The 25046-nt window shown below is 33.9% G+C and overlaps 4 protein-coding genes across 6 annotated transcripts in view; 3 read left to right on the top strand and 1 right to left on the bottom strand.

Annotated features, from left to right (window-relative positions):
• The first annotated feature begins 127 nt into the window (after positions 1 to 127).
• LOC111698014 (prohibitin-2-like) lies at positions 128 to 3144 on the top strand. Its single transcript, XM_023468226.1, is given in 4 exon segments — positions 128 to 259; positions 930 to 1060; positions 1708 to 1929; positions 2604 to 3144. Coding segments are annotated over 4 exon segments (864 nt in total). The 5' UTR covers positions 128 to 165; the 3' UTR covers positions 3021 to 3144.
• On the top strand, positions 3137 to 6721 carry LOC111698013 (coiled-coil-helix-coiled-coil-helix domain-containing protein 2). Its single transcript, XM_023468225.1, has 4 exons — positions 3137 to 3428; positions 5043 to 5143; positions 5552 to 5655; positions 6531 to 6721. The coding sequence occupies exons 1-4, from the start codon at positions 3160 to 3162 to the stop codon at positions 6543 to 6545; spliced, it is 489 nt and encodes a 162-aa protein (XP_023323993.1). The 5' UTR covers positions 3137 to 3159; the 3' UTR covers positions 6546 to 6721.
• Positions 6722 to 6830: 109 nt separating this feature from the next.
• LOC111698009 (guanine nucleotide exchange factor subunit Rich) overlaps positions 6831 to 25046 on the top strand; it is a 28290-nt gene continuing 10074 nt past the window's right edge. For 2 of the 3 annotated variants that reach the window (XM_023468218.1, XM_023468216.1), the window contains exons 1-12: positions 6831 to 6904; positions 8021 to 8162; positions 8714 to 8869; positions 9891 to 10004; positions 12022 to 12104; positions 12744 to 12829; positions 21294 to 21433; positions 21982 to 22181; positions 22761 to 22896; positions 23291 to 23410; positions 23675 to 23798; positions 24416 to 24590. In XM_023468218.1, the coding sequence (XP_023323986.1) occupies positions 8022 to 8162; positions 8714 to 8869; positions 9891 to 10004; positions 12022 to 12104; positions 12744 to 12829; positions 21294 to 21433; positions 21982 to 22181; positions 22761 to 22896; positions 23291 to 23410; positions 23675 to 23798; positions 24416 to 24590 (1475 nt within the window). In that variant the 5' untranslated portion in view covers positions 6831 to 6904; position 8021. Of the gene's footprint in view, positions 6905 to 8020; positions 8163 to 8713; positions 8870 to 9890; positions 10005 to 12021; positions 12105 to 12743; positions 12830 to 17313; positions 17394 to 21293; positions 21434 to 21981; positions 22182 to 22760; positions 22897 to 23290; positions 23411 to 23674; positions 23799 to 24415; positions 24591 to 25046 lie in introns of those variants that run through there. The other variant, XM_023468219.1, reaches the window with a different exon arrangement.
• Positions 13375 to 16280, bottom strand: LOC111698012 (nuclear receptor-binding factor 2). The gene is made up of 6 exons (XM_023468224.1): positions 15968 to 16280; positions 15722 to 15908; positions 15442 to 15555; positions 15180 to 15271; positions 14519 to 14891; positions 13375 to 14206 (listed from the first exon to the last, which is right to left on the bottom strand). The coding sequence occupies exons 1-5, from the start codon at positions 16087 to 16089 to the stop codon at positions 14681 to 14683; spliced, it is 726 nt and encodes a 241-aa protein (XP_023323992.1). The 5' UTR covers positions 16090 to 16280; the 3' UTR covers positions 13375 to 14206; positions 14519 to 14680.

Here is a 25046-nt window from a genome sequence, read left to right as displayed (position 1 = left end):
TGTTAACGAGTGAAGTTTGCATTGTACTTCCCTATTGAAATTTGGGAAAATGAAGCGAAAAGGTTCAAATTCCGTTTTATGAAATTGCCAAAATTTCTAAAACTCCTAAATTCTGATAACAGCTCCTAAAATTAAAAGATATTTACAGATAGAATATAATATTAAATGGCTGACAAACTGAATGACTTGGCAGGAAGGATGGGAAAGGCTCCCAAAGGTCTTGGAACAGGAATTAAACTATTGGCCGCCGCTGCAGCAGGTAATTCGTCAATGATAAGTCTTGGTTGGTATTATCTAAGGAGAATGTTGTGTCTAATAAATTTACAGGAGGGGGGGGGGGGGGAAATGGAAAGACTAAGGTTAGTCAGATGAAATTATAATATTTAATTAATTCTACTGATCTTGTTGAATTATACGTTATTTATGGGTGTTACGTGCATTTTAAATATCAAAGATTACTTAGAATTGCTCTCATGGCTCCTTTCAGTTTTCAATAGATTTTTCACATTTGATAAGAAAATTAGTTTTGATTAATTGGTAATTCCCTATAATACGATTTTCGGAACCCCCCGCGCCCCTCCCCCCTCCTATCAATTTTGTACACGGATCTTATATGTAAGACATGATAATAATTGACCATGTGTCCACAGCGCCCGGCCCCCTATCCGCGGCGCTCGGCGCCTTAGCCTGTCTTGGCCGCAGCGCTCGGCCCAGAAAGTGTCTTAAAATACATTAAATTTGTTGAAAATTGCTGAAAGAAGTGCTCATGTACAAAATTGATAGGAGGGGGAGGGGGGGGGTCTAAAAATCGTAAACTAGGACGGGCCCGATTAAATTTATATATAGTTCAATTCCAAGATCAATTAAGCAATGTATACTCTAACAAAAACATCAGAATATTATACTTCAAAATTATTGGTATTTTCCAGGTGCTTATGGATTACAGCAGAGTATGTTCACAGTGGATGGAGGACACAGAGCTATTATGTTTAATAGGATCGGAGGAATCCAGGATTATGCTCTTACAGAGGGATTACACTTCAGAATCCCTTGGTTTCAGGTATACAGACAAGTGGAGAAACTTTCAGATATTTTATGTAGTAATATCTGTTTGTTTGTTTGTACCCCGGGACCACGGAAATGTTCTTAGCTTGGTTTTGAGAGTCTTAATTGAATGGGTCAACTTTTATAGGGAATAATGGCTAAAATTGCAAATTTAAGACCCTAGTTTGGGTAAACAGCGGGAGTAACTATGAGTACCCTGGGCAACGCTGGGTTCCAAAGCTAATAAATTATGAAAGTAAAGAATTATTTAAAGTAATAAGTTCTCCTGTCAGTCTGAAATTTTTCTAGAACCAAGCCTGACTCAGACTGATAAAAGAAATGTTTCAAGCTCCATTCGTCCCGGTGTTAGTAAGTTGAGAAGGGGAGGGTAAACCGTCAAGGGGAAGTGGGGGGGGGGGAGTTATCATTGTTAACTTTAAATTAGCTGAGAAGATACAACTCATTTAAAAAATATAAGGGAATAAAGAATTAAATTTTTATGCCATTTTTAATAAAATAACCGGGAATAAAATTGCGTCATCAACCAAAGGGAACAAAATGGGAGTTTATTTACTCCCATTTTTTTTTTAAAAATTAACGTTTTTGAATGCCATGCATTGCTATTTATTCTGGATAAAAAAAATTAATTACGTTATATTTCAGTATCCTATTATTTACGATATCCGCGCTAGACCAAGAAAGATCACCTCCCCTACTGGTAGCAAGGATCTACAGATGGTTAATATCTCTCTCAGGTAAAAGAAAAAAGGGGAAGAGGAAAGAAAAAAAACACTATAATAAACACTAAAAAACCAAAATTTAACAAAAACCGTAGCAAAAATCACAGGGGGGACCTTGAAGTTGACCTATTTAGGGTACCAAAATGCTCCATTATACTTCTACAATCCAATACATTTTCTCTATAAGAGGGCTCTGCATTTGGTTACCTTTCATACAACGGATGCAATTTCTTTTACACTTAAAAGGACAAGTCACTTTTTGTTGAAAAATAGCCCTCAAATACTCAGCTCACATGATTACGCCTTGATATATATCTCAGGCGTATTTATTTTAATATCAGACAAATTTTCTTGCTTTTTTGTACCGAACTAATTCATGTTGACAAAAGCTTGGTAAACTCGGTTTTTTTCTCGCATATTATAATGTTTCTTGGTTTTCTTCTCCAAATTGATCATTCGTAAAATTTAATACCTTTAAAATTCCCTTTTTTAAAGGTTTATTTTAAACATCCTGACTATTCATAGTGTTACTTTTCTGTTGAAAATTATAATTTTTTTCGAACATATGTTGATTGTAAATATTGAACGTGAATATTTAATTTTCTAATTAGATCATCATTTTTTAATACACGTGTCGATTTAGAATATATTAATATTGTAGGCTCAAATATTTAATATTTGTATCAAATATTGTTACATTGATCACGCCACTCCTTTAGGTTGTGCCTCTCCTAGGTAGTAGGAGGCCGGGCTGTTTTAGAAAATATCTGGACCAGCTTCTTGCACATCTCATTCTCGTATAATCTTTGTTTTGTTTAGGTTTCCATGCTGATCAGGAAACAGTTGACCGACAGGGCCAGAGATTTCAACATTATCCTGGACGACGTGGCTCTTACCGAACTCTCCTTCGGTAAAGAATACGCCGCCGCGGTTGAGGCTAAGCAGATCGCCCAGCAGGAGGCCCAGAGAGCCGCCTACACTGTCGAGAAGGCCAAGATGGAGAAACAACAGAAGATCGTCCAGGCCGACGGAGAAGCCCAAGCTGCAACTATGCTCGGAGTTGCAATCACCAAGAACCCCGGTTATCTCAAGCTAAGAAAGCTGAAGGCTTCCACTCAGATCGCAACTGTGATTGCACAGAGTCAGAACAGAGTTTACCTTAACTCAAGCTCCCTTCTCCTCAACGTGGCAGAACCCTCCTTTGATGCTGCCCTCCTGGGGCTTGCCAAGAAATAAGCGCCATTTTATTCTATAAAATTGGTTGAAATTCTTTGCTTCAACCTCTGCCTGGTTATTTGCATTATGTCAGTTATATTTAATAATAAATCCGTCTTCTTGACTTTAAATCTAAGAAGTGTAGTTTATTACAGATAAAATGCCAAGACGTGGACGTGCTGCATCCCCTCCTCCTCGTGCCCCTGCTCGAGCCTATGCTCCTTCCCGCGCTGCTGCTCCTCCTCCAAGGGCAGCTGCTCCACCAGCCCAGAACCTACCAGCTGCTGCTCCTGCCTCTGCTCCCATGATGGGCGGAGCTGCTTCACAACAGCCAAGTATGTTCAAGCAGATGGCTGCTACCGCTGGAGGTGTAGCTGTTGGATCAGCTATCGGCCATGTGGCCGGTAGCGCAATGACCGGCATGTTCAGGTATAAGGGAATCTTTTAAATATATTTTTTTATTTTATATGCATAAACTATAAAAAGTAGGATTGATATTAATATTCTGATTTATTGATATTGAATAAATATTTCAATTTTTCCAATAATGTTAAGCTGGGTATTCATAAGTCAACCAACCATAAGCCCTCTCTTTCAGTTTCCCTCCTAATTTCATTAAATGAGAGGGGGGGGGGGGGGGGGGGGCAAAAATATGAGTCTCACAACAAATAAACACTTAAGGAAAAGTAAGATATATTAGAAAAAAACAAGTTTTAAGAAAAGGTTTGATGTCTTTTTTTAAACTTTTATACTCTCCATTAATACCCTTAGAATACATTTAAAGAAACAAGAACTACAGGTTTAAAAATATCAAAATATAAGAAACTAGTGTCCGAATTTATTGAATTTAAGCCGCGTCTTAAATCCGCCAATAACTGGTTTTAATTGAGCGCCGGCTTAAATCTTGAAACATTGAATACAATTTTAAGTGAAACCAACCATTTTTGAGCCGCGGCTTAAATTTAAGCCGCCGCTCAAATTCTTTAAATTCGGTCTTAAGATATATTTTACAAATTCATTAAATTCGGACACTGATTCTCTGGATCTACCTTATCGTGTTATTTTAGAGTACTGTCCCGACCTGATTCTCTGGATCTACCTTATCGTGTTATTTTAGAGTACTTTCCCGACCTGATGCTCTGCACCTACCTAATCTTGTTATTTTAGAGTACTGTCCCGTCCTGATTCTCTGGATCTACCTTATCGTGTTATTTTAGAGTACTTTCCCGACCTGATGCTCTGCACCTACCAAACCTCCACCAAGAGCTTGGTCAGGATTTTGATGACAAGGTTCTTCCTTCCATCTGTAACGAGGTTCTCAAGGCTGTTGTTGCCAAGTTTAACGCCAGCCAGCTTATTACACAGCGTCAACAGGTTTGGTTACCTTTCATACAACGGATGCAATTTCTTTTACACTTAAAAGGACAAGTCACTTTTTGTTGAAAAATAGCCCTCAAATACTCAGCTCACATGATTACGCCTTGATATATATCTCAGGCGTATTTATTTTAATATCAGACAAATTTTCTTGCTTTTTTGTACCGAACTAATTCATGTTGACAAAAGCTTGGTAAACTCGGTTTTTTTCTCGCATATTATAATGTTTCTTGGTTTTCTTCTCCAAATTGATCATTCGTAAAATTTAATACCTTTAAAATTCCCTTTTTTAANGACAGGTCAGTGAACGGACACACTCCTGAATTCTTAATTTTCCCTTTTAATTGATTAATGTTTATTTGACATTTGACACGCGTCTGTTATCATGCAAATCTTGTGGTTAGACAATTGTTTAAAAATCCAAGCAGGGTTTTACAAATATTAAAAGTATTTAATCACACTCCTAGGTGGGGAAAGTTTTTTACTCGTTGCATCATTAGTGGAAAAAAATTTCATTTTTTTTTGTTTAAAAAATGTTTTTTTTATCTCTTAATAGTTTTAAAACTATTCAGTAAAACCGACGCGATTGGGGAAGACTTTGTAAAGAAATATTTACCCCTTAATAACAAGTTAATTTAGATTTGTCATTTCTATTTTGTTATTTAGTGGTGGAAGCAGCAGCAACGAAGCTGCTCCTGCTCAACAACAGCAACAGCAGCAGTACGGACAACAACCTCAATACGGTCAACAACAACAGCAAGAGAACGGTACAAGCTTATTTCAAGCTCAAATAAAAAAATCGGATTATAAATTGGACCTAAAATAAATTCACAACATTGATTTGACATTTTCTCAGTTTTAGTCGCGTTACCATTAATTGTATCTATCTATCCACAGGACTCTGTTAATACGTGACTTTAGTGTAACTATTGCGGTTTTACTTAAAATAGCGCTAGCGCGACTAAAGGATCTATCTTATAACACAAAGAAACTGCTATTTGTGTCTTTTTTAATGCTTATTTTAAAAATTAAATATGTGTACATAATTTGTTAATATAGAAATAGAAAATTATTGAAGTTTTTTCCTCAATCTCGCTAATTTAAATTAAAACACAAATTTAATTTAATCACAATTATCGGCAATGGTTTAAAATCTTTACTATCCCTGTATTTAGGACCTTGTGCCTATGAGATTAAGAACTTTATCCAGTGTGCACAGAACCAATCTGATATCAGTCTTTGTGAAGGATTTAATGAGGCACTCAGACAATGCAAACAGGTTTTCAATTCATTTTCTCATTTGTTTTTTGACAGTTGATAAATGAACAAGAAAAAAAAACATTAAAAATCGTTTTAGAAATAATAACTTGGAGCTCGGTTTTCTCAAAAAGTTTAATGTAAAATTTAAATGCAAAATTTTAAAGGGACTGTAAGCATGATTTCAAATTTAAAAAGAATATCATCCTCGACTCATTACGGGACCCTTTAAACCTTTGACTGATCTAGGATGTCGGACATATCCATATTTGACTGATCTAGGATGTCGGAAATATCCATATTTGACTGATAAAGGATTTCGGACATATCCATATTTGACTGATAAAGGATGTCGGACATATCTATATTTGACTGATCTAGGATGTCGGACATATCTATATTTGACTGATCAAGGATGTCGGACATATCTATATTTGACTGATAAAGGATGTCAGACATATCTATAAAAATCTACTGAAACGATTTTAATAGTTATACACTTAGTCTGCAACCTGTTTTAGAATTGGCAGACAAAATTTCTTCTGAATGAACGTTTTAAATCCGCTTTTAACGTACAACAGTACAACAGTCGGTACTTTGAGTTGTGACTGAAAGTACCAGATCATCTACGTTGAGGTTGAGGTACAGGCCGCGTTTTAGAGGAATTCAAGCGGGTTCCAATATGTTAAAACAGAGATCTTTCTACTCGATGAACAGGCAAAGTTTTTAAGGATACTGTTTTAAATCGGGCATTGCTCTCTTGGCATGAGGGGTCACTTAAAATTACTCTCACAGTCCCTTTTATCACAGCTTGATCTGCGATCTGATGAATTAGCACTTATCTTGAAATCAATGAATGATAAAATCTTATTATTTTATTGATTATTTTTATTTTAGTACAACGGTATGTAAGACGAGACGAGCATTGCTGAGAAGGCCGGAGAAACAAAACATTTATTCAACTTTAGTTTAATTATGAAACATCTATTTAACCTGATCTATAAATTACGAAATCTATTCACGAAGGGTCAACCTTAGAATTCGTTCCTTGCAACTTTAAGATTCCAATAAATTTGAGTTAAATCTTGTTCAAGACGTTATTGTATGAGAACTAGATTTTTAGTCTTTCTAGTAGAATATGCACTATATTAATGGCTTGGAACATTTATAGTTTTAAACTTTCAATTTTTTGTGAGAAATGAGATTTTTCTCTTTTCAGAAGAAATGGAATGTTTATCGAGTCAGAACGGATTAAAAAATAAATAATCTAGGTTAGTCTTAAATTTTGGGGTTTAATAAAAGGATGTCAACTTATATAATGGACCTGAGCTGAAAACTTTTAAATATTCTTAATCACGATTGCTTAATCTGATTATCCAATGGACACACTTCTGATTTTCTTCTTATAATCCTCTTATTGGATATTTCTATTGTATATAAGTTACGTTTGATAACAATTGCAGATACAATCATACAATGCTACATTGATTGGACTAATATCCGATTGAATCAAAGTCAGCTGTTCACAAGGCAGCTTTTAAAAAGAGCATTTAAACAAATATAAATTTAATCATGTTTGAAATTATTAAACATTAATCCAACACTCACGTTCGTTCAATCGATGTTTAGTTCAATTGATATGACACCATCAACACGAGAAATCAAGACTGAATTTTCAAAACTTTAAGAGTACATCTTTACACGACAAGCTGATTGGTTAGATTTTTAACTTCTTTCTTTGATATCGAATGCGTTTTAAAATAATCTCGGGTTTAGTAAAACCAGGAGTTTAAGCATTAATCTTGATCTCCACCATTCTAAAGTTTTCAGCTCTGGTGTGAAATAAACTTTAATTTACAGATTTATAAAGGTATACTTTAAATATATGTCTGATCAAAAATGAATGAGAAAACCAGAGTTGCTCTTTAAAAATTGATTATTCTCTGTCACAGACTTATCCGAGTTTTAAAGGTTACCGAATGTCGCTTGAAATAACGCCTGTGGTCCCTAAAAAATGTGAATTCACTCTCAAGATCATTGAAATTGGAGCATTCACTTTTATGAAGAAGAAAATTAGAATTTTTAAGTGTGAGGGAAATGCTAGAAAAAGAGGTGTAAAATGAGTATGACGCCCGATACGGCACAAGAATAATCCACAATTGGCCGAAATGATAAAAAACGACTAATGCTTGCGGCAATTACAATTTGGGGCGGGTAGATATACGCAATAAGTTTATTGTTGTTTTTCCCTTAAAAGTGATAGACAAAAACAACGTTTATTGTTCTAGTTGAATAATCCTCAGCTCAGTGAAAAAGTTATTCGCAATTTTAAGTTGAATATTCGGTCCGTCAAGTTTGTTCCATTTGATTCTCTTATCTGTATTTAGGATGTACTATTGTATCGGATGGCCCCGTGTGGCCCGGTTGCCCCAGGATGAACCTGGAACCCCGGTCCAAGTATCCTGTAATAGGGACAGAATCCTAGTTGCTGTGCTAACTACAGATTCGGTTCTTATTTGGTACAATAAGGTGAACTTTCCTTTATAACATATCTTGGTATTTTCTGGTCAAAATATAAAATTTGAAATTTCATTGAAAATAAAATAAGCTAATGAGATCCGGTTACATGTCTGCATAAGAGTGGTGCCCTTCAAAACATGTTCTCTATAAAAATGATATGCACATTTTTGGCTTTTTGCAGCAGAGACGAAGAAGTTTGATTTTAAAAAAATAAAGTTGAAAAGTAACAATATCCTCCTAATCGTTATTCAGAATAGGTTTTGGATTTTAACTTGTACAGCTCGTTATGAATGGGATTGTTGTACATGGGCATGCTTTGAACCTTTAAATGTTTAGGTTCTCCTTAAGTTACGTCGATGAACTCTTTAATGTTTAGGTTCTCCTCGAGTTACGTCGATAAACTCAAATGTTTAGGTTCTTAAGTTACGTCGATAAATACTTAAAATGTTTAGGGTCTCCTCAAGTTACGTCGAAAACTCTTTAAACAGAAATTATTTCTAGTTATTTTTTTCTTCTCCTCTAAAAACAGTTATAATAAATTGTTAACCACTTTTTTTCAGCCCTGCGTTCCCATAATCTCCCACCGACGTAGCTCCAGTTCTATCCTGGAGCTAGGGGAGAACTGCATACTGGTCTGGAAACCGGATAGTTCTATGATAGCTGTAGTTACTACCGGCGGACATGTCGTCTTCTACAGCATTGTAGTTCTCACTGAGGTAAAAATCCGCTAAATCTACAACTTACAATGGTCGATTAGATGACATATCTATCTATCAGATAAGTCTTTAGCGTGAGACATCTAGCGGCCAAACTACGTCTTTATGGTGGGCTCTGTTTAAACGTCATTAGGGAAAGAATGGGCTCCGATAAATCAACAATTGCTGAAGTACTAGGTGTCCCACGAGACATGACAGTTTGGCAATAGTTTTTAAAATAGATACATGTTAAAATTGATTGAATTCGCACACTTAAAAAAAAATAACCAACATTTTTTTCTCTATGTCTGAGTGTAGGCCTTCAATTTGAAAACATATCCGCTCCTGATATTCTTCTTGGATCATTTCCTTATTATTAACTTTAAATAGTTGATTTCTTGCATATGCTGTAACCACGTATTTAATATTTAAGACTTTTTTCAGTTTATATCGTTAAATTTTACTATAATAGGACTGCCATACGAGGAGTATACGAGGTTAATATCTGCAAGAAGCCCCATTTAATATTTTTTAGATTCCAACAACTTCGCAAGTTATGGAAGAAGACATTTTAAACCATTCACCAATTGTCATGTTTCGCGGGACACCCTGTAGGTTGTTGAAACAGAATTTAAAGTAAAATGGAGCAAAATCATTAATCAAAAACAGTGGAAAGTATTAAAGGAAAAAGGTGTACTTTGTACTTTGTACTCATGTTTGTTTGTTGAATAACATTATTTGAGCATATTAATGAGATGAACGGTAAACGCTGAAGTATTAAAATGAGTAATATCTTTCCCAATTAATTTTTGCACCCAACCCATGATCTCTGTGACCTTTGATGACCTTCACAGTTATAACTTGCATTGCATGAGAACATTGTGAAACATAAACTAATGCAAAGTCCCACAAAAAAAATGTTTTTTATGATGCATTGCTTATTAAACTGCTGTTCTGGGTTTTGGAAAGATATTTGTCAGAGTACTGAAAAAAAAATTTTTTTTGTAAAACAATAATGATTAATTAATTGTTTTTGTTTCAGGTGAAAACACTATATGATCAGGTTGACCCTTCAAACATGTCGCTGAAGAGGGAGAGCGCTGAATTATATTTTAAGGAAAATGTTCCACCCCTCATATTCTCTCAAGCTTTCGAGGTAAACATTAAATAACCTTTCATCTAAAATTATTTCTAAAATCCCTTTTTTTGTAAATCTGATTTTAATTTCATCTATCATCTATGGATTTGAATCAAAGAGAAAAAATTAATGGACACTTAAAGCGTTTTCAATATTTTTTTTCCTTTAAATCTTCTGTGATCTCATTTACTGAAGCCGGATCCATTTTCATTAACTGGTAGGAGTGTAAAAAAATAATTTTCTAAGATGGAATTTCCAGAATCCCTCTTTTTTGAAGATATATTTTTAATTTCATGAAAGGGCGTTGAGATAAAGATTAAGGGTTAATAAAACCTTGTCGTTTTTTCAATAGTTATTTAAAAACTTGCATCTAAGTTATCATACACCAAGAAAGATAGACATATTTTTTTAGACAATACATCACTATTTAAACAATTTAACGAATACGTATGTTATAGTTGTTCACTGCGATTTTTTTACCATTGCATTTCTCATATATGTATTGTAAACAAAATGAAGGTAGTAGTGTAAAATCGATATTTCATTATGTAAATGTTGTTAAATTGTTATTTTTAAAATCCTATTAGGAATACGTCCTTTTCTACTACAAGCCAAAGTGTCGAGGTGGGATACCCTGGCCCTCGTGTAGAAAATACAAAAAAGTTTTAAACATTGTGTTTGATGGATTCAAGAAACCAGGCTTAATGTTACAAAACCAGGTTTTTATTCTCCAGTGCTTAGGATCGGGATCCGTGGATCTGCAACATTTTGCCTCCCTGGACCTGGATAAGGATCCGAAAAATATTTGGATATCCAGATTCCAGATCCAAGGGGAAAAATATTAGCCAAAACCTGTTCAAAAATCTTTTCCGTCTTAATAAACCCAAACCTTAACTGATAAATTATAAGAGATTATTAAGAACTTTTGACCTCTGAATGGTTCAACAAGGTTTAGCAGATTACTTTAAAAAACAGATTTAAAATCAGTAAAACTGAAAGAAATTTTAATGACCATTAAAATGAAATTGATCCTAAGCACTGTTTTATTCTCCAGTGTGTTGGTTTCTTCACTAACCAAGCAGGAAATGGAGGGATTTTTGCCATGAAGTTTTTTGACAAATTTTTTCGATATGGTTCTGTAGATAAAGTGTGAATTTGTATAAACCAATGAATTAAATGAGAACCTTTAGATAAAAAGGTGTTAATATTTTCATTAATTTAATATTTCATGAATTTTACAAATCATTTTTAAGAATTTTGTAAAGTTTTTTTTAAAAAGATTTATAGAAGGTTTTTATTTTAGAAGTGCTTGTTTACCAGAAATGTATACACATTGACAGTTAAATGTCCATATTTGTAAAAATTTCTAATCCTGACATTTTTGAGACAATTGTAAAAAATGTTAAAAGATCAGCTTGTTATGTTGGATGAATTTTTTTGCTTTCTTAAATCTATTTGTTAAATTCGTCCAATCGCTTAGAACATTTTCAAGTTCGAGGTTCAGAGCCAATGAAGAATGTATACATTTAAAGACGACAGCTTCAAAAAACGTGAATTGAGAACTACTTTTTAGCATATTCTTTCCAACTTCTTTTTCTAGAACTTTTTTAACTGATAGAATATATTTTCTTGTGCTTTCTACTGAGTTTGTGAAGAAAACTAACCTCTGGTGATGGTCTTGCAGTATATTTACTCCCTGGTGATAGGATTTGAGTGGGTTTTGCGGATTATTTAGGATTTGTATAAATAAAGGGATTTTTACCGAGAAAACAAAACTGCAACATTTTTAATTTAAAGTTAAATTTAAGGAAATTGACAAAAGTTTAATGTTAACTGATTTCCGGTATATTTTAAGGATTTTAATTTATTCTAAGCAAGAATTAAACCAAAAACAAAGTTGTGATTAAGAACGGACTGAAAACCCGGAGTTTGGGTCAGAATTAAACATCCTTAACCCCTACAAAGGATGCTTAAGCAATCCCTGTAAAGCATAATTTGTTTAATTATGCAAATATTCTAGATGTTTATTTATTAGATTTCTGTACCTGGCGGGGTTACAGATATAGTAACTATCAGAGATGAACTAATGATATCTACTAAGGACGGGCATATTCTGAGGTATACTTGATTATTCAAACTCTAACATATTTAATCTTGCTGCACTTAGTTTTTTTTTTGTCGGGATAGCCTTTTGTTCAAAGATAATTCTTTTTTTTTAAGAATCCTTTTGGTACTCTCGATATTTTATTTTAAAAATCTGTGATTTTACCCTGAATTAACGTTATATCTGTCTTCATATATACTTTGCTTGTCTGTCTGTCTGTTTGTTTGTTTGTATCTAATAATCAACCAAACGGCTGAACCGATCGGGCCCATATATTGTGTGGAACGTCACATAACCCCCTAAAAGATTTATGGAATGTTAGAATTAAAAAATAGCATCAAAAAATTTCGATTTTGCAAAAACCACGAAGAAAAAAATCAATAAATTCGCGACATTTTTTGGTTATTTTTCAATAATACAAGAAGAGAAAATGTCGCGGATATATGAAAAGTTAAAATTAAACAAACTAAAAAATCTTAAATATATTTCATCTATAAATTGTACTCATTTTGTCCTTTGCTAGTAATCGAAGATAAAACTTTTTAAGTCGTCAAGTATCATGTTGTGGTCTCCCACTGTAAAACTAACAATAAAATATAACTCGTGGAAGCTTTTCTTACATTTAAATTTGTTTAACCGTCTTATTTATCTAGGTATATGTGGGACGGACAATTAAACCGTGACTACTGCTTGGATCTGAGAAGAATTCCATTTTGTACTGATCAACAAGTTCTTAGGGGTGAGTACGCATGAACCATTTTTCAATCCTATCTTGTTTTATTTTATCTACAGGGTGTCACAAAAAAGGGAAAATAAATGTTTACAGACTCTTTCATAATCAGATTTTTAAGATTGAGAACAGTTTTTAATTTTATGTAAAATTTCCGATTCAATGAGCCGAATTTTTAGGCTTGTAGATCTAAAAATGAAACGTTCAAAAGTTCCTAAAGTTTCCATAAGGGGTCTAAAAACTTATTTGTAATCGGATTTTCAAGATTGAGACCATTTTTGATTCCGATTCAATTAACCCAAGTTTAGGCTTAGATTGTAAACGGAGATTATCTTTTACTTTTTACTCACTCCAATATTTGAAACTTTAGGACCCTGTAAAATTGTTAATTTTAGATCTACAAGCTCATTGAATCGGAAATTTTAAAAAAGTTTTTAAATTGGTCTTAATCTTGAAAATCCGTTTACAAACGATCTCTTAGACACTTATTCCCCCTTTTTACCCTATTTTTCTTTCTTTTTTATCATGTTTTTAAGTCTCGTGTAAAATAAATATAGATTCATAAAATTTTATTAAAAAATGGGTTGTTTCGATTATGGAAAAAATGACACGCGTTCTATAAATAAAATTTACATCTTAACCTTTTTAATCACACATTCACTCGGTATAAACCATAGGTTTAAAAAAGAAGTTATTTCTCATAATCTGCCAGGGCCAAGCATACAGGAATACAATATTTAAAGACTACAATGTTGACCTCGCTATTACAAAATAAGTTGAACAGAGCAACTTAATGTTGAGAGAGAGAGACTACAAGAATTATTTCGTCACCGGGAAATTCATCCTTAACCCGGCCATTACAGCGCGGTACAAATACAAATAATAAATTGACATGAAGAAAAAATCTTTTGTGCTTGTTTTGCGGTTTCCAGGCTTTTGGTTTTCGAACCTTGCTGTTAAATGTAACCTTCAATTTTCTCAAGAGCACTCTGAAGATTCGAGTTTCTGCAGAATTAAAGGTTTTTATCATTCAGATTTTTTATAATCACTGGGTGCATTCATCAGTACTTGATTAACACTGGTATTCACTCATTCATTCCTTGCCATTTTTACACCTATTATATATTAATCATTCACTCATTATTAATCACTGGTTCTGTATTCTTCTCTTTGAAAAATATTTCATTTTCAAGTTCCTTATAACTAAAGGTTTGGGTGTAGGGGGACATCCATAGGTCGGGTTGTCTGGTCTAAGCGTTGATAGGGAGTCTGGTGTGCCACTGGATTCTGGTAATCCGTAGGGTCGGGTGTTTGCGTGTCTGGTGTGTGTTCGTCTGATACCCGTATATCGTCTAGTTCTCCAATGAATGAATATGTAAAAAAGTTCTGAAATGAAAAAAGTTGAAACTTTCAAACAAAATTATTATTATTCTTTTGATTCTTTCAAATATTTATTTTAAAATTCCGCTGTTATTTTTTGTAAAGGGATTGACAAGGTAAAATATTGTAACCCTACATTTGAAAGAGTTCTTAAAGGTGCCTTAAAACTTAAAACGGAGTTATTCAGCAGATACAAAGATGAAAATGTGACGAATTTATCTCTTTTTAAAATATTTAAGCGATAATGGAATATGTAACTCGTAATATAGTGTGTGACGAAAAACTACGTCGATAATCCCTTTATTTTCAAAGTTTTACCTCAAGTTTAATTCTGTTTAGAGGACCCCTCCCCGTAGTTGTTTTGTCGCATTGATCAGCTGTTCTGCTGTCTCAACCATATTCATTCATTGTTCACTTCTGGAAAAGAAAAGTATTAATATCGGATGATATATAAGTCTGTTAGATCATTAGGACTTGAAGTCACTGATTCTGATGAACACTAAAATCAAATGTGGGGAGCTCCAGAGGGGCGAGTGGGGGCAGTTCTTGGGACTCGTATACAGGTTCATAGGTCGGGATTTCTCCAACCTTCTCCTGTACTAGAATAGAGATCGGAGCATCTACAACAGATCTTAAACTCTTCTCCCGCTCTAGGTCTTGAATACGGTTCTTAAGCTCTGCATTTTCACTCCTGGGGGATGGGAGGATCAATTTAAGGAAAAATAGTGTTTTGCTTTAATTGATTTAGTAAAATAAAGAAACTGATTACTTTCCTCAAACTCAAATTACACAATTCATATAACCCTCAGAATTTGTAAACCTTTGATATTCCAAATGATTTCTCAACAAGGAGAAATAATACTTTAAATATAGAAGATCTACGACATTAGGGTTTACTACAGACCAAATTAGAGTTTGAGGCAAGTAATCATATTCCCGGTTTTTTGTAAAAAAAAATGTTTTTAAATTGATCATTTTCCTGCAAGTTTCCAGTTCGGAGAACATAGTTTCCACCATGTTTCTAAGATGATTGTTCGCGGTCTGCAACTCTTCTATTATTACTTTATCATCCTAGAGAAATATAGGAATATATTCCTAGAGAAATATAGGAATATATTATTCAATCCTACAGTTACAGGGATAATCAGATTAGGCTTAGTCTAATATTCTACCTTGCAACATAAATATGTTGTATTTAGATATATTTAGAACAGGATGAGGAGGGTGAGATGTAAGCCTACCTTTGGCATTTTAGCTCCAGCTGGTGAAGTTTTTCCTTCTTCCTCCTCTCCAGTTCCTTGTCTTAAGTGTGCTAGCAGAGATTCTGTCTCTTCGAAGGCTCTATAGATGGAACCCTGAAAATGAACTAGGCTATAATTCAACATTTTTCAGATAACTGAACATTTTAAGATTAGGACCGAGTTATTTATTGTTTGAGATAAGCATTGAAGAAAATTTAATCAAACTGTTGTTTTGTATTGTTATGTTTTCAGGGGGAGGGGAGGGGGGGTTGAACCAAACCTGAAGTGCATCTGCCTCCTGCAAAGTGGCCTTCTGCATCCTCCTCTGTAAGTTCTCTAGGTTCTTGGTGTACTTGCTGTAATTGATCTCCTTGATCTTGATGATCTGCTGCTGCTTGATGTGGAACTCTATCTGCAGGTTGATCGACTCAGCGATCTTGTTATCCTTACACTCTTCTAGAGCAAGCCTTAAAAACACAATTCTCAGTTAAAATATCGCTTTAAACACATCAAAAAATTCTCATACCTGAGTAGCTTAACAACCTCCTTTTCGGTTTGTATTGCTTGAGAATGTTTCCCCTGGTTGATCTGTCTCTCCGAAACCCGAACTAGTTTATGAGCAGAGTTTAGGTTAGTTTTCAGCTCCATTACATATTTAGTCCTGCAATACCAAAATTACTTGTTTTTACTACGCAGTTTTACACAGGATGAAAAACTGGATTTTTAATGTTAGATTCAATGAGAAAGAATCGACTTAGGAAAGAATACGCCACGTTATTTAGTTTTGCCAATATTAAATATTTATTGTGCAAGATATTAAAACGTGATTAATTCTGAAGATCCATTTATTCCTCCCACCCCGTGTATGGGACTTCACTGAGGGGAGTAACGACTGACACTGGGTGGTGTGGTGGGTGAGTACTGAGTGTGACTAGACTGGATCGCCATCGGACTCGGAGCATAGAGAAACGGTACAATAGAATAAACTAATATTGAAAGGTAGTGTTCACGATAACAGTTTTTATATTATTTTTAACTTATCATGCGCCAGAAATACGATAGTTCCAATCGCTTCACAATTTCACTATGTATCATTTCAACCCTCTAAAGTAACATTAAAAGTATGTTTCCGCATAATAATGCATAGTGAATAGTTGATTCGGTGATGCACTTTGTTCAGCCACAAATCATAAATATTTAAAAAAATGACTTACATGTGCCTGACCTAAAAATGCATTAAAACTAATTTATCTCAAATTCAAACATTTTGGTTTTATTTTCCGTTATTTAAATAAATAAAAATTCCTGAACAATTTTTTATTCATACTTTAAAAATAGTTTCTACATATTATTGTACTTTAATTAGCTTTGCGTACATAAACATAATAGTACACGCTTGCAGTGTACAGTGTGTATAGTGTACAGTGTACACCTGTTGTTGGATTTACAGTTATTAAGATATTCACTGTAGGACTATGATGCACTGACCTCCCGGAGTATTGATCTAAATGTAACCTTGCAACCTTGACATATTTTCTCTCAGGGTTCAACGGAGTCCATTTCTAAAGTGAGGGGCGGGGGGGGGGGGGTTGTCCTTAAAATCAATATTTTCAACATTCGAATTAAATTCTTATTTTTTATTTATACCTAATTTATTTTTCGTAAACTTTTCCATTTCTTTCTCAGTAGTTTGTGAGAAAAGGAAGAGATTTTAGAAGTTAAGAAGAGTTTTGCAATCAACCTCATAGGTTTAAACAGATATATATTAAGCGAATGTTCATTATTAAATTCTCTGTTATTTGATTTGTTTGTTTGTTTCTAATAAACGTTGAAACGTCTGAACTGATCAGGAAAAACGTTTAGAACCTTATATGACCCCAAGGAAGGTTTATGTCCTGTAGAAACTAGAAGAATTGCATCGAAAAATTTGGATTTTTAAAAAATGGGCAAAGGTAAGATCTAAAAATAAGTTTTCGTAGGTTCATAATGTATTTTATCAATATTTTATCAAGTAAAAGTAATGTAAACTCTTGAAGCAAAAATTTAGGATATCATATCATATATTGATACTAGGTCATCTTCTTGAACGCGGATACGAAAGTGAATTTGAAGGGTTTAGCAAATTCTTGACGCGAGAATCGAAATTGAAAGTGATTTGAGAGGTTATTTGTTCACGTGAGATAGAAAGTGAATTTAAAGGGTTAAACAGAGTTATAGAGTAGGTCAGTTGGAAAGCTCTATAGATAATCTCTCTCTCTCTTAATCCCCCCCCCATTCAATAAGGTCTTGTTATGTTAGGACTAAATATTTATACATCGTGTTTTCGTGGTTAATTTCTTTTCATATCCCAGTATTTGAATAAGCACATTGTGAATTATTATGTGTATTATTTTGTGGTTTTGATAATTTATGAAAAAAAATTAGCTTTGCGTTTAAAGATGGTCCAGGATATAAGTTATTGGTATTTTTTCAATTATTCGGAGATTTCGGTTCACGATAATTTCTGAAAATTTTGATATTTTTACCAGATCAGAGAATAGACAAGAAACAAAGCTTTTGGTGCACTGCATACTGCACTGATTTTTAGTACTTTGAATGAAGAAAAAATTGGGTTTAGTGGAAAGTGTGTTGTGTCTAATAGATTTTAAAAAATCTAAATTCAAAGTTAAAGTACCAGTTTGTATTTCAACCTGGATAAAATTTCTAAACCTGGATTTTAAGGTTTGAAACTAACTGCAACAGTTTACCCCCCCCCCCCCTCTTGAGACTTGATTCTATTGTTAGGTTGCAAGTATGGCTGGATAATTATAATGCAACTGCAGCTGGGTTCATCGTACTGTGTGCAGTTAGAACTGCAGCTTTGGGTTCAATGTTTCCTACCGACCTTGAGATTCATTACTTTCCCCTTATAGAACATGGGTTCATTGCACTTAGTAGGGGGTAGGGGGTGGAGGGGGGGGGTCGGAGGCTGCTCACCGGAGGGTGAGAATAAGGGGAGGGGATATAATTCCAAGGAAAGATTAGCAGGAGAGAGGAGGGGATGGTATTTGTAGGGTATCTTTATTCAAGAAGTGTATGTGTGCCATAGATTAATAACAATTTAGATATAACACTAGATGTCGTTTTTCAAGATTTTGGGGGTTTTTCCTTTACAATTACCCTAAGGTAGAAGCCCAAAGGAGTTACGCGCAGGCCGCGTTGAATTACAAGATAGCTAGAGACCCCGTTGTAACTCCTTTGGGCTTCTACCTCAGGGTTATTGTAAACTAAAAATCCTTAAATCTTGAAAAGACGACATCTAGTGTTCTATCTGTATTGTTATTAATCTTTGATGTGTGTAATCAAGGGTTTGATCCGGAGGCCAAGAAATATAATTACAGTTAAATATATAGATCTATTTATATAAAATATTCATGCAAGAAATATGATTGATATTTAACAATTATAATCGCAAAACTTGCATAAAACAATCGATTTTTGTGTTTTTCGAAATTCTTTTAAGATCACTTTCACAACAATGTTTTGATCGATTTCTTAATAATCGAAATTCTACAAAAGAATTCGCGACTGTTTTTAAATTTGTTTATAAAAATATAAAAATAGACGAATTTTAATATATTTGAATAACTACTTCAAGAATCAAAATTATGTTTCATTTATTAAAGTATGAATAGATCTGATCGAATAGTAAAAATGATAAATAAATTGGCTGAAACGGGATTTTAAACTTGTACTTTGATTTAGAAAATACTTAAAAATATTACTATACGATCGTCATAACGATGTGCCTGTTATAGATGAGCAATAAATCTGAAAAAACAAATAATAAGAAAGATAAATATAGTGACCGAACTTGTACTTTGACTGAGGAATACTATCTCAACCTTGTTTCAGAATATGTCCAATAAAAGTGTATTTCCTCCCCCTCCCTGACTCCCCTGACATCTGCCACACCAGCATATAAATACCTCTATTCAGACCTGGGTATTTATCAACAGGATCAGGGGCGTTTAGCGGGGTGGCGGGCATGTGTTTAAGTGAAATTTATTATTTTGAGCGTGGGGGTCATTCCCCAATGATGCCCCTCCTAAGTAAAAACAAATCTTTGAGCCCCCAACCCCCATTTTTTCTTAGGCCCTTCCCTGAATAGGATGCAGATTATAGAGAGATCTTACAGGCGTTCAGATATTGCCTATTTAACACCTCAGAGGGGGAGGGAGGGAGGGGGATAAATGTTGGATTTTTAATGGTGAATCTTTTCCATTTAAAGGTATTATCATATTCTTTAAATTTCTAAAATACTAAATGCATGTTGGCCTGAAGTATATTTTATTCCGTTCAATGAACATGAAACACAGCTATCGTGCAGTGTACACAGACCTATTTTACTTAATAAGTTGATTTTACAGGCTACTGGTAAAACTATTTACTTTTCAACGTCATCAAATATTAATAAAATAGCTTAAATGTCGTCTTTTTCACTGAATGTTCTCCCCGAACTTTAACGTTTATTTTCCTTTCAACGTCATCAAATACTTATAAAATAGCTTAAATGTCGTCTTCATATTCCAAAGCTTTACGGGTTTTGCTGAATGTTCTCCCCGAACTTTAACGTTTATTTTCCTTTCAACGTCATCAAATACTTATAAAATAGCTTAAATGTCGTCTTCATATTCCAAAGCTTTACGGGTTTTGCTGAATGTTCTCCCCAAACTTTAACGTTTGCATCTAAAAACTTGACACTCAACACTCAAGATACACAATGTCTTTCATGCAATTTTGAATTTTCCATTTTTTTCAACTGTAGGCCAAAATATGTGTACAAATATTTGGGGGGAAAAATTCGTTTGTGTGTTTGTGGGGGGGGGGGTAACATTTATATCTGATCATGGTATTCATGATTATTCATAACATACGACTTCTGGATAAAGCTTACTATTCAAAAGATATGCCTATCCTATCATTATCAGTGATATTAATTATGTATATTTCTACAAAATGGTACTAGTAATGGAAGTGTTCAGGGAGTTGATAACATGCATACAACATGTGCCCCGGAAAGAGAGTCTTCGTCACAAACTCGAATTTTCTCATCCCTTTGTCTTTGCAATCAGATGGTGTAAACCTTTGTACATCTTTTTATCTAACAGAATTCCTAGTTTGAAATCTGTAAGGTCTGCGACGTTAGGGTGCAAAGATATAATATGACTAGAAAATCAGAGTTTATGGCAAACACTTAATTACTTTATTACTTCAAAAATGTTGAGGACTAGGATGGCCCAATCAAAGAATGCTTCTATGAGGTGGATTTAATCCGCAAACCTCTTATTTTCGCTAAATAAAACTAAAACTTAATGACTCAATGAACATCATTTGAATTAAGTATCACTGGTCAAGGTTGTAAAAAGCTGATAACTTTATAATCTAACCTTTCTCCGTTAATAACTAATTTCATTGCAAGGGCAACTTTTGAAACCATTGTAAGATGAACTTCAGTTAAGTGCGGACTATGGATTAACTTTCTCATCGCATTTTTTTAAAGGGAGTGACCGGCTATGTAAGGTAGTTGAACTGAGTATGCAGTGTTGTGGAAAACTTATTTCGGATTCATTTGAGACATATTAAACTTTCTAAAGATCTGTAAATCCTGATTTTGAGCGCAAATTTGACATTTAAAACTCCCACTGGTGGGGGTGGACATACTTAGTTCAACTACCTTACAAAGCCGGTCACTCCCTTTAAAATCTATTTTTACATTTTTCCATCTTTTTTGTGTAATTATCTAAATGTCAAAGTAAAATTATATTTTGAACGAACTTCCACTTAAAATATTTGATAATCTGAATTTTTAGCTGTTCCTCTGGTGGACCAGGGTTATGTAACCCATCTCTCCTATTCTCCTCTCCTAGGAGGGTTCACCATAGTTCTCAGTGATGGTAGAGCTGCATTCCTCGTCGCAGCAACTCTCAAGTTCGATCCAAACTCAGTTCAGGTTAGTTATTGAGCTTGAGATGATTCTTTGCCGTTTCTTTCCAATTAGTCATTTCTCTTTCAGAATTTTATGCCAAACGTATCAAGTTAAAGAATTTTGATAAAATGTTAAATCTTTCTTACCAAATTACCAAACTCAGTACAGGTTGGTCTTATAAAACTTTCACATTTTTCGTTCGTTTTTTTATACCAAATCTATTAAGTTAAAGATTTTTTAAAATTTTATCTCTTTCTAATCAAATATTTATAATATTGTATCTTTATTTTCAATTTTATGACCAAGTTGTATTGAACATAATTGAATTTGATGAATTTGATCTAGATGGCTGAACTACCAACCGCCACGCTGGTTCAAATCTTGAATCATGACTTATTATATAAGAAGACTCGTAAGATTTTATGACGATTTGAATCGGTGATTCAGGATGTGACCCGGCAGTAGATAGTTCACCGACCTCTCCAATTTATTAAATTCGGTCCCCGGATTATTTCTACTAAATTCGAGATATCTTTAATTTTTTAATCAATATAATGCATTAATGATATCAGGGTATCTGGGCTGGTGGAGTTGAGGATATCACCTGCACCGCCTCCAACCACAAGTTCAGGTTGATGGGGTTCGGTCGGAAGAATTCTCAGGGTATAGTATACTCTATAGATGAAACTACTGGAGGATTATCCGTCTCTCATAAACTTATTCTTCCAACCAAAGATTATCCAGGATGTCCTGGTCCAGTTACTGGGCTTAGGTTAGTCTCTTATAACCTCTTCTACAATAAATAAAAAGTGTGTTTTTTACCGTCTTTTCCTCATATATTATACATTATTTTTATTATTTATTGACCGTCAAAGTTAAATCATTTTGCCTGATTTAACTGCGCCATTAAAATAGTTGAAACCGCCAAATTTGAGAATATTTTTTAAATGGCCACTTCCGAGTTAAGTGAAAAGCTAACATTGTCGCGACGTGCAAGCTTAGGATTTATTTATTGTTGAATTTTTTAAACTTATGTAATAAAGCTGATGAGATGAAGAATTTTTACTATACCGTCTATTTATTTATTTGGATTGTCTGTTTGTTGGTAAATGTTGGTTTGTATCCAATAGACTTCAAAACGGCTGAACCTGAACTGGGGGGGCCCAAACATTTTTGAGACCTTTTTGACCCTAGAGAAAGTTTTTTTATGGTCTGAATTACGTGTGTTGCCTTAAAAGATTTCAAAGAAAATTAAAAACGTACTACCCATAAGGCAAACTGAGACACATTTTTGGGATAAAAATTAAATTAAAAAAAATATATTTTATCTATTTTCTGATCCTTTGCATAGATGGACCCCGGACAGTATGTGTTTGGCTATGGTGTGGGCTGGGGGCGGTTTCTCTATTTGGTCCACCTTTGGAACTATGATACTTTGTAGCCTAGGTTGGGACCATAGTGCTTCTATTACAGATCCTATGAAACAGGTGAGTTTGTGATAAATGTTAATCACAAAAACAAATATCAAAAACTTAAGATAAAAAATATATTTTCTAAAGAATTTGAAGATAATGAAAATGGGTCAACTCAAATTGAAATATATATATATATATATTTTAATGTGGAAATAACATCTGCTGTGTTTACTTTATTTTGGTTTGAGCCTACATCCACACCAAATTTCAAAGAAATTAAAATATTTAACTAAATTAATCCATCCCCACCCTCACTGCTAATTTACAGATACGTTCAGTGTTAGAATGTCGAACCTAGAAAAAACCAAGTGCTTATCAAGTCTTGCAGATTTTATCTTGTGTCTAGAAAAATGTCTGTTCATTTTATAATTTGATAACGTATATATTTATATAATTCTATGTTAAGGCTCCGTACAATATAATTGACATGGACTGGGCGGGAGAAGGATATCAACTCTGGGCGATAAACTCGGCGGAGAGGAAGTTTACGGGGAACCAAGATGCGGAGTTCTGTCCGTTCCCAAAGGTACCTGGAGTAAACTAGACTAGTCTGCACATATAATGTTTTTTATCCAGATATGTACAAGTCTAGAACAGGTGGTAGAAAGTTGATTTAAAAATATACAATACCGAAATTTGGGAATTTTCATGAAGTAGACCAAGATGGTTATAAAATTTATGAACATAAAAGGTTTAAAGATTATTCTGGTAATTTATGGTCTTCTTTTAATACATATTTTTTTAGTATTTTAATACATATTTTTATTATTTTTGACTCATTTATTTAAAGGAAGGAGAAGAGCAGCCTGACGAACCATCCTTAATGGGGAATAATGTTCTAATTATTCCGTTTGTAAAGAGTCCTCTCTCAGTCAACCCTGCAATGAGTGCTCTGGATAAACTATATCTTCAAGGTATTCTTGTAGAAAACTGAATTTACTCTTTATTGTCTTTTTTGTTTCTTTTTGCGTGGACGATTTATTACTATGAAAACTTTAAAAACATTCTTGATTTTTCTTGAAGAATTAATTTGAAATTTTTAAACGCAAAATCATTTTTTTATTTTATTGTTCTTCTTTTGGATTTGAACTATGAAATCTATATTAAATATAAAGTAGTAATCTCTGTTTGTTTGTATGACTGATCATAAGTCATGAACCCCTAGGCCGATTTTCTTCAAATATTGATTTGGTAACTCGGGAGAACCACGGGAATGTTATTAGCTTGGTTATGAGATTCTACGTTGAGTTGGTTGACTTTTAAAGGGAAAAATAGCTGTAAACATAATTTTTGACCAAGTGTGAGTAAACGAAGGGATTAATATGCGTAACCTAGCCACCGCCGGGTTCCCTAGCTAGCACGGAATAAAATCGGAGGCGTCCACTGCCCAGACCACCAGCGGGACTGCCAGATTTTTTTTTCATAATCTCACAGAAAATCCCATTTATTTACACAACTTTTTTTGAGGGGGGGGGGGTCCACGAATGAATGGTCAAGATGTTCAGCTCTAAACTAAACATATATTTTTCAGGAGAAGATCGGTTATATCTCAACTCTACGGAGAATGTTAGCTCAATCCCACTAACTAAAGCTGAGACGGCGGAGCTAAAGAGTTCTACATCTGCCAATCCTCAATCCTCTGCTAGTAAACAGTGGACTGTAGTTATCATTCCTCATACCTATATCAGCTCAAGCTGGCCAATAAGGTTAGCCTATTAGTGGCCATTTTTTTCCAAAAAATATTGAGGAAGCCAAATCATTTTTTAAAATTAATTTACCCTTCTATCTTCTGTTATTGTTTAATTTAAGTTACTTCTTGAATATATCTTTTTTAATAGTTTATTTTTAATTAAAATTTTTTTAACAACATTTAAAAAACAGCAGTGCATTTTTCTCAGGTTTGTAACTTTTGGAATAAATAATTTTGCAAAAATGTGAATCTTTTAAACCGAGTCAGAAACAGTTCCTAGCATTGAAACTAGTAATATTATATTTCTTTGAGAGAAAATTTCATGTTGTTCTAAGTTTCACAATGCTTTGGTTTTATCTCCACTTTTTTTAAAATCTTATCAAGGAAGAATATGTGGGGCTGTTATGATATTTTACACTTGTTTCTTAATAACTTTTTTAATAACTACATACAATATATATATATATAAAGT

Source organism: Eurytemora carolleeae, unplaced genomic scaffold (genome assembly GCF_000591075.1).
Source record: "Eurytemora carolleeae unplaced genomic scaffold, Eaff_2.0 scaffold153, whole genome shotgun sequence".
In the NCBI taxonomy this organism is placed as follows: domain Eukaryota; kingdom Metazoa; phylum Arthropoda; class Copepoda; order Calanoida; family Temoridae; genus Eurytemora; species Eurytemora carolleeae.
Note: the sequence above shows the minus strand (reverse complement) of the source record. Positions and strands in the feature narration are given on the sequence as shown.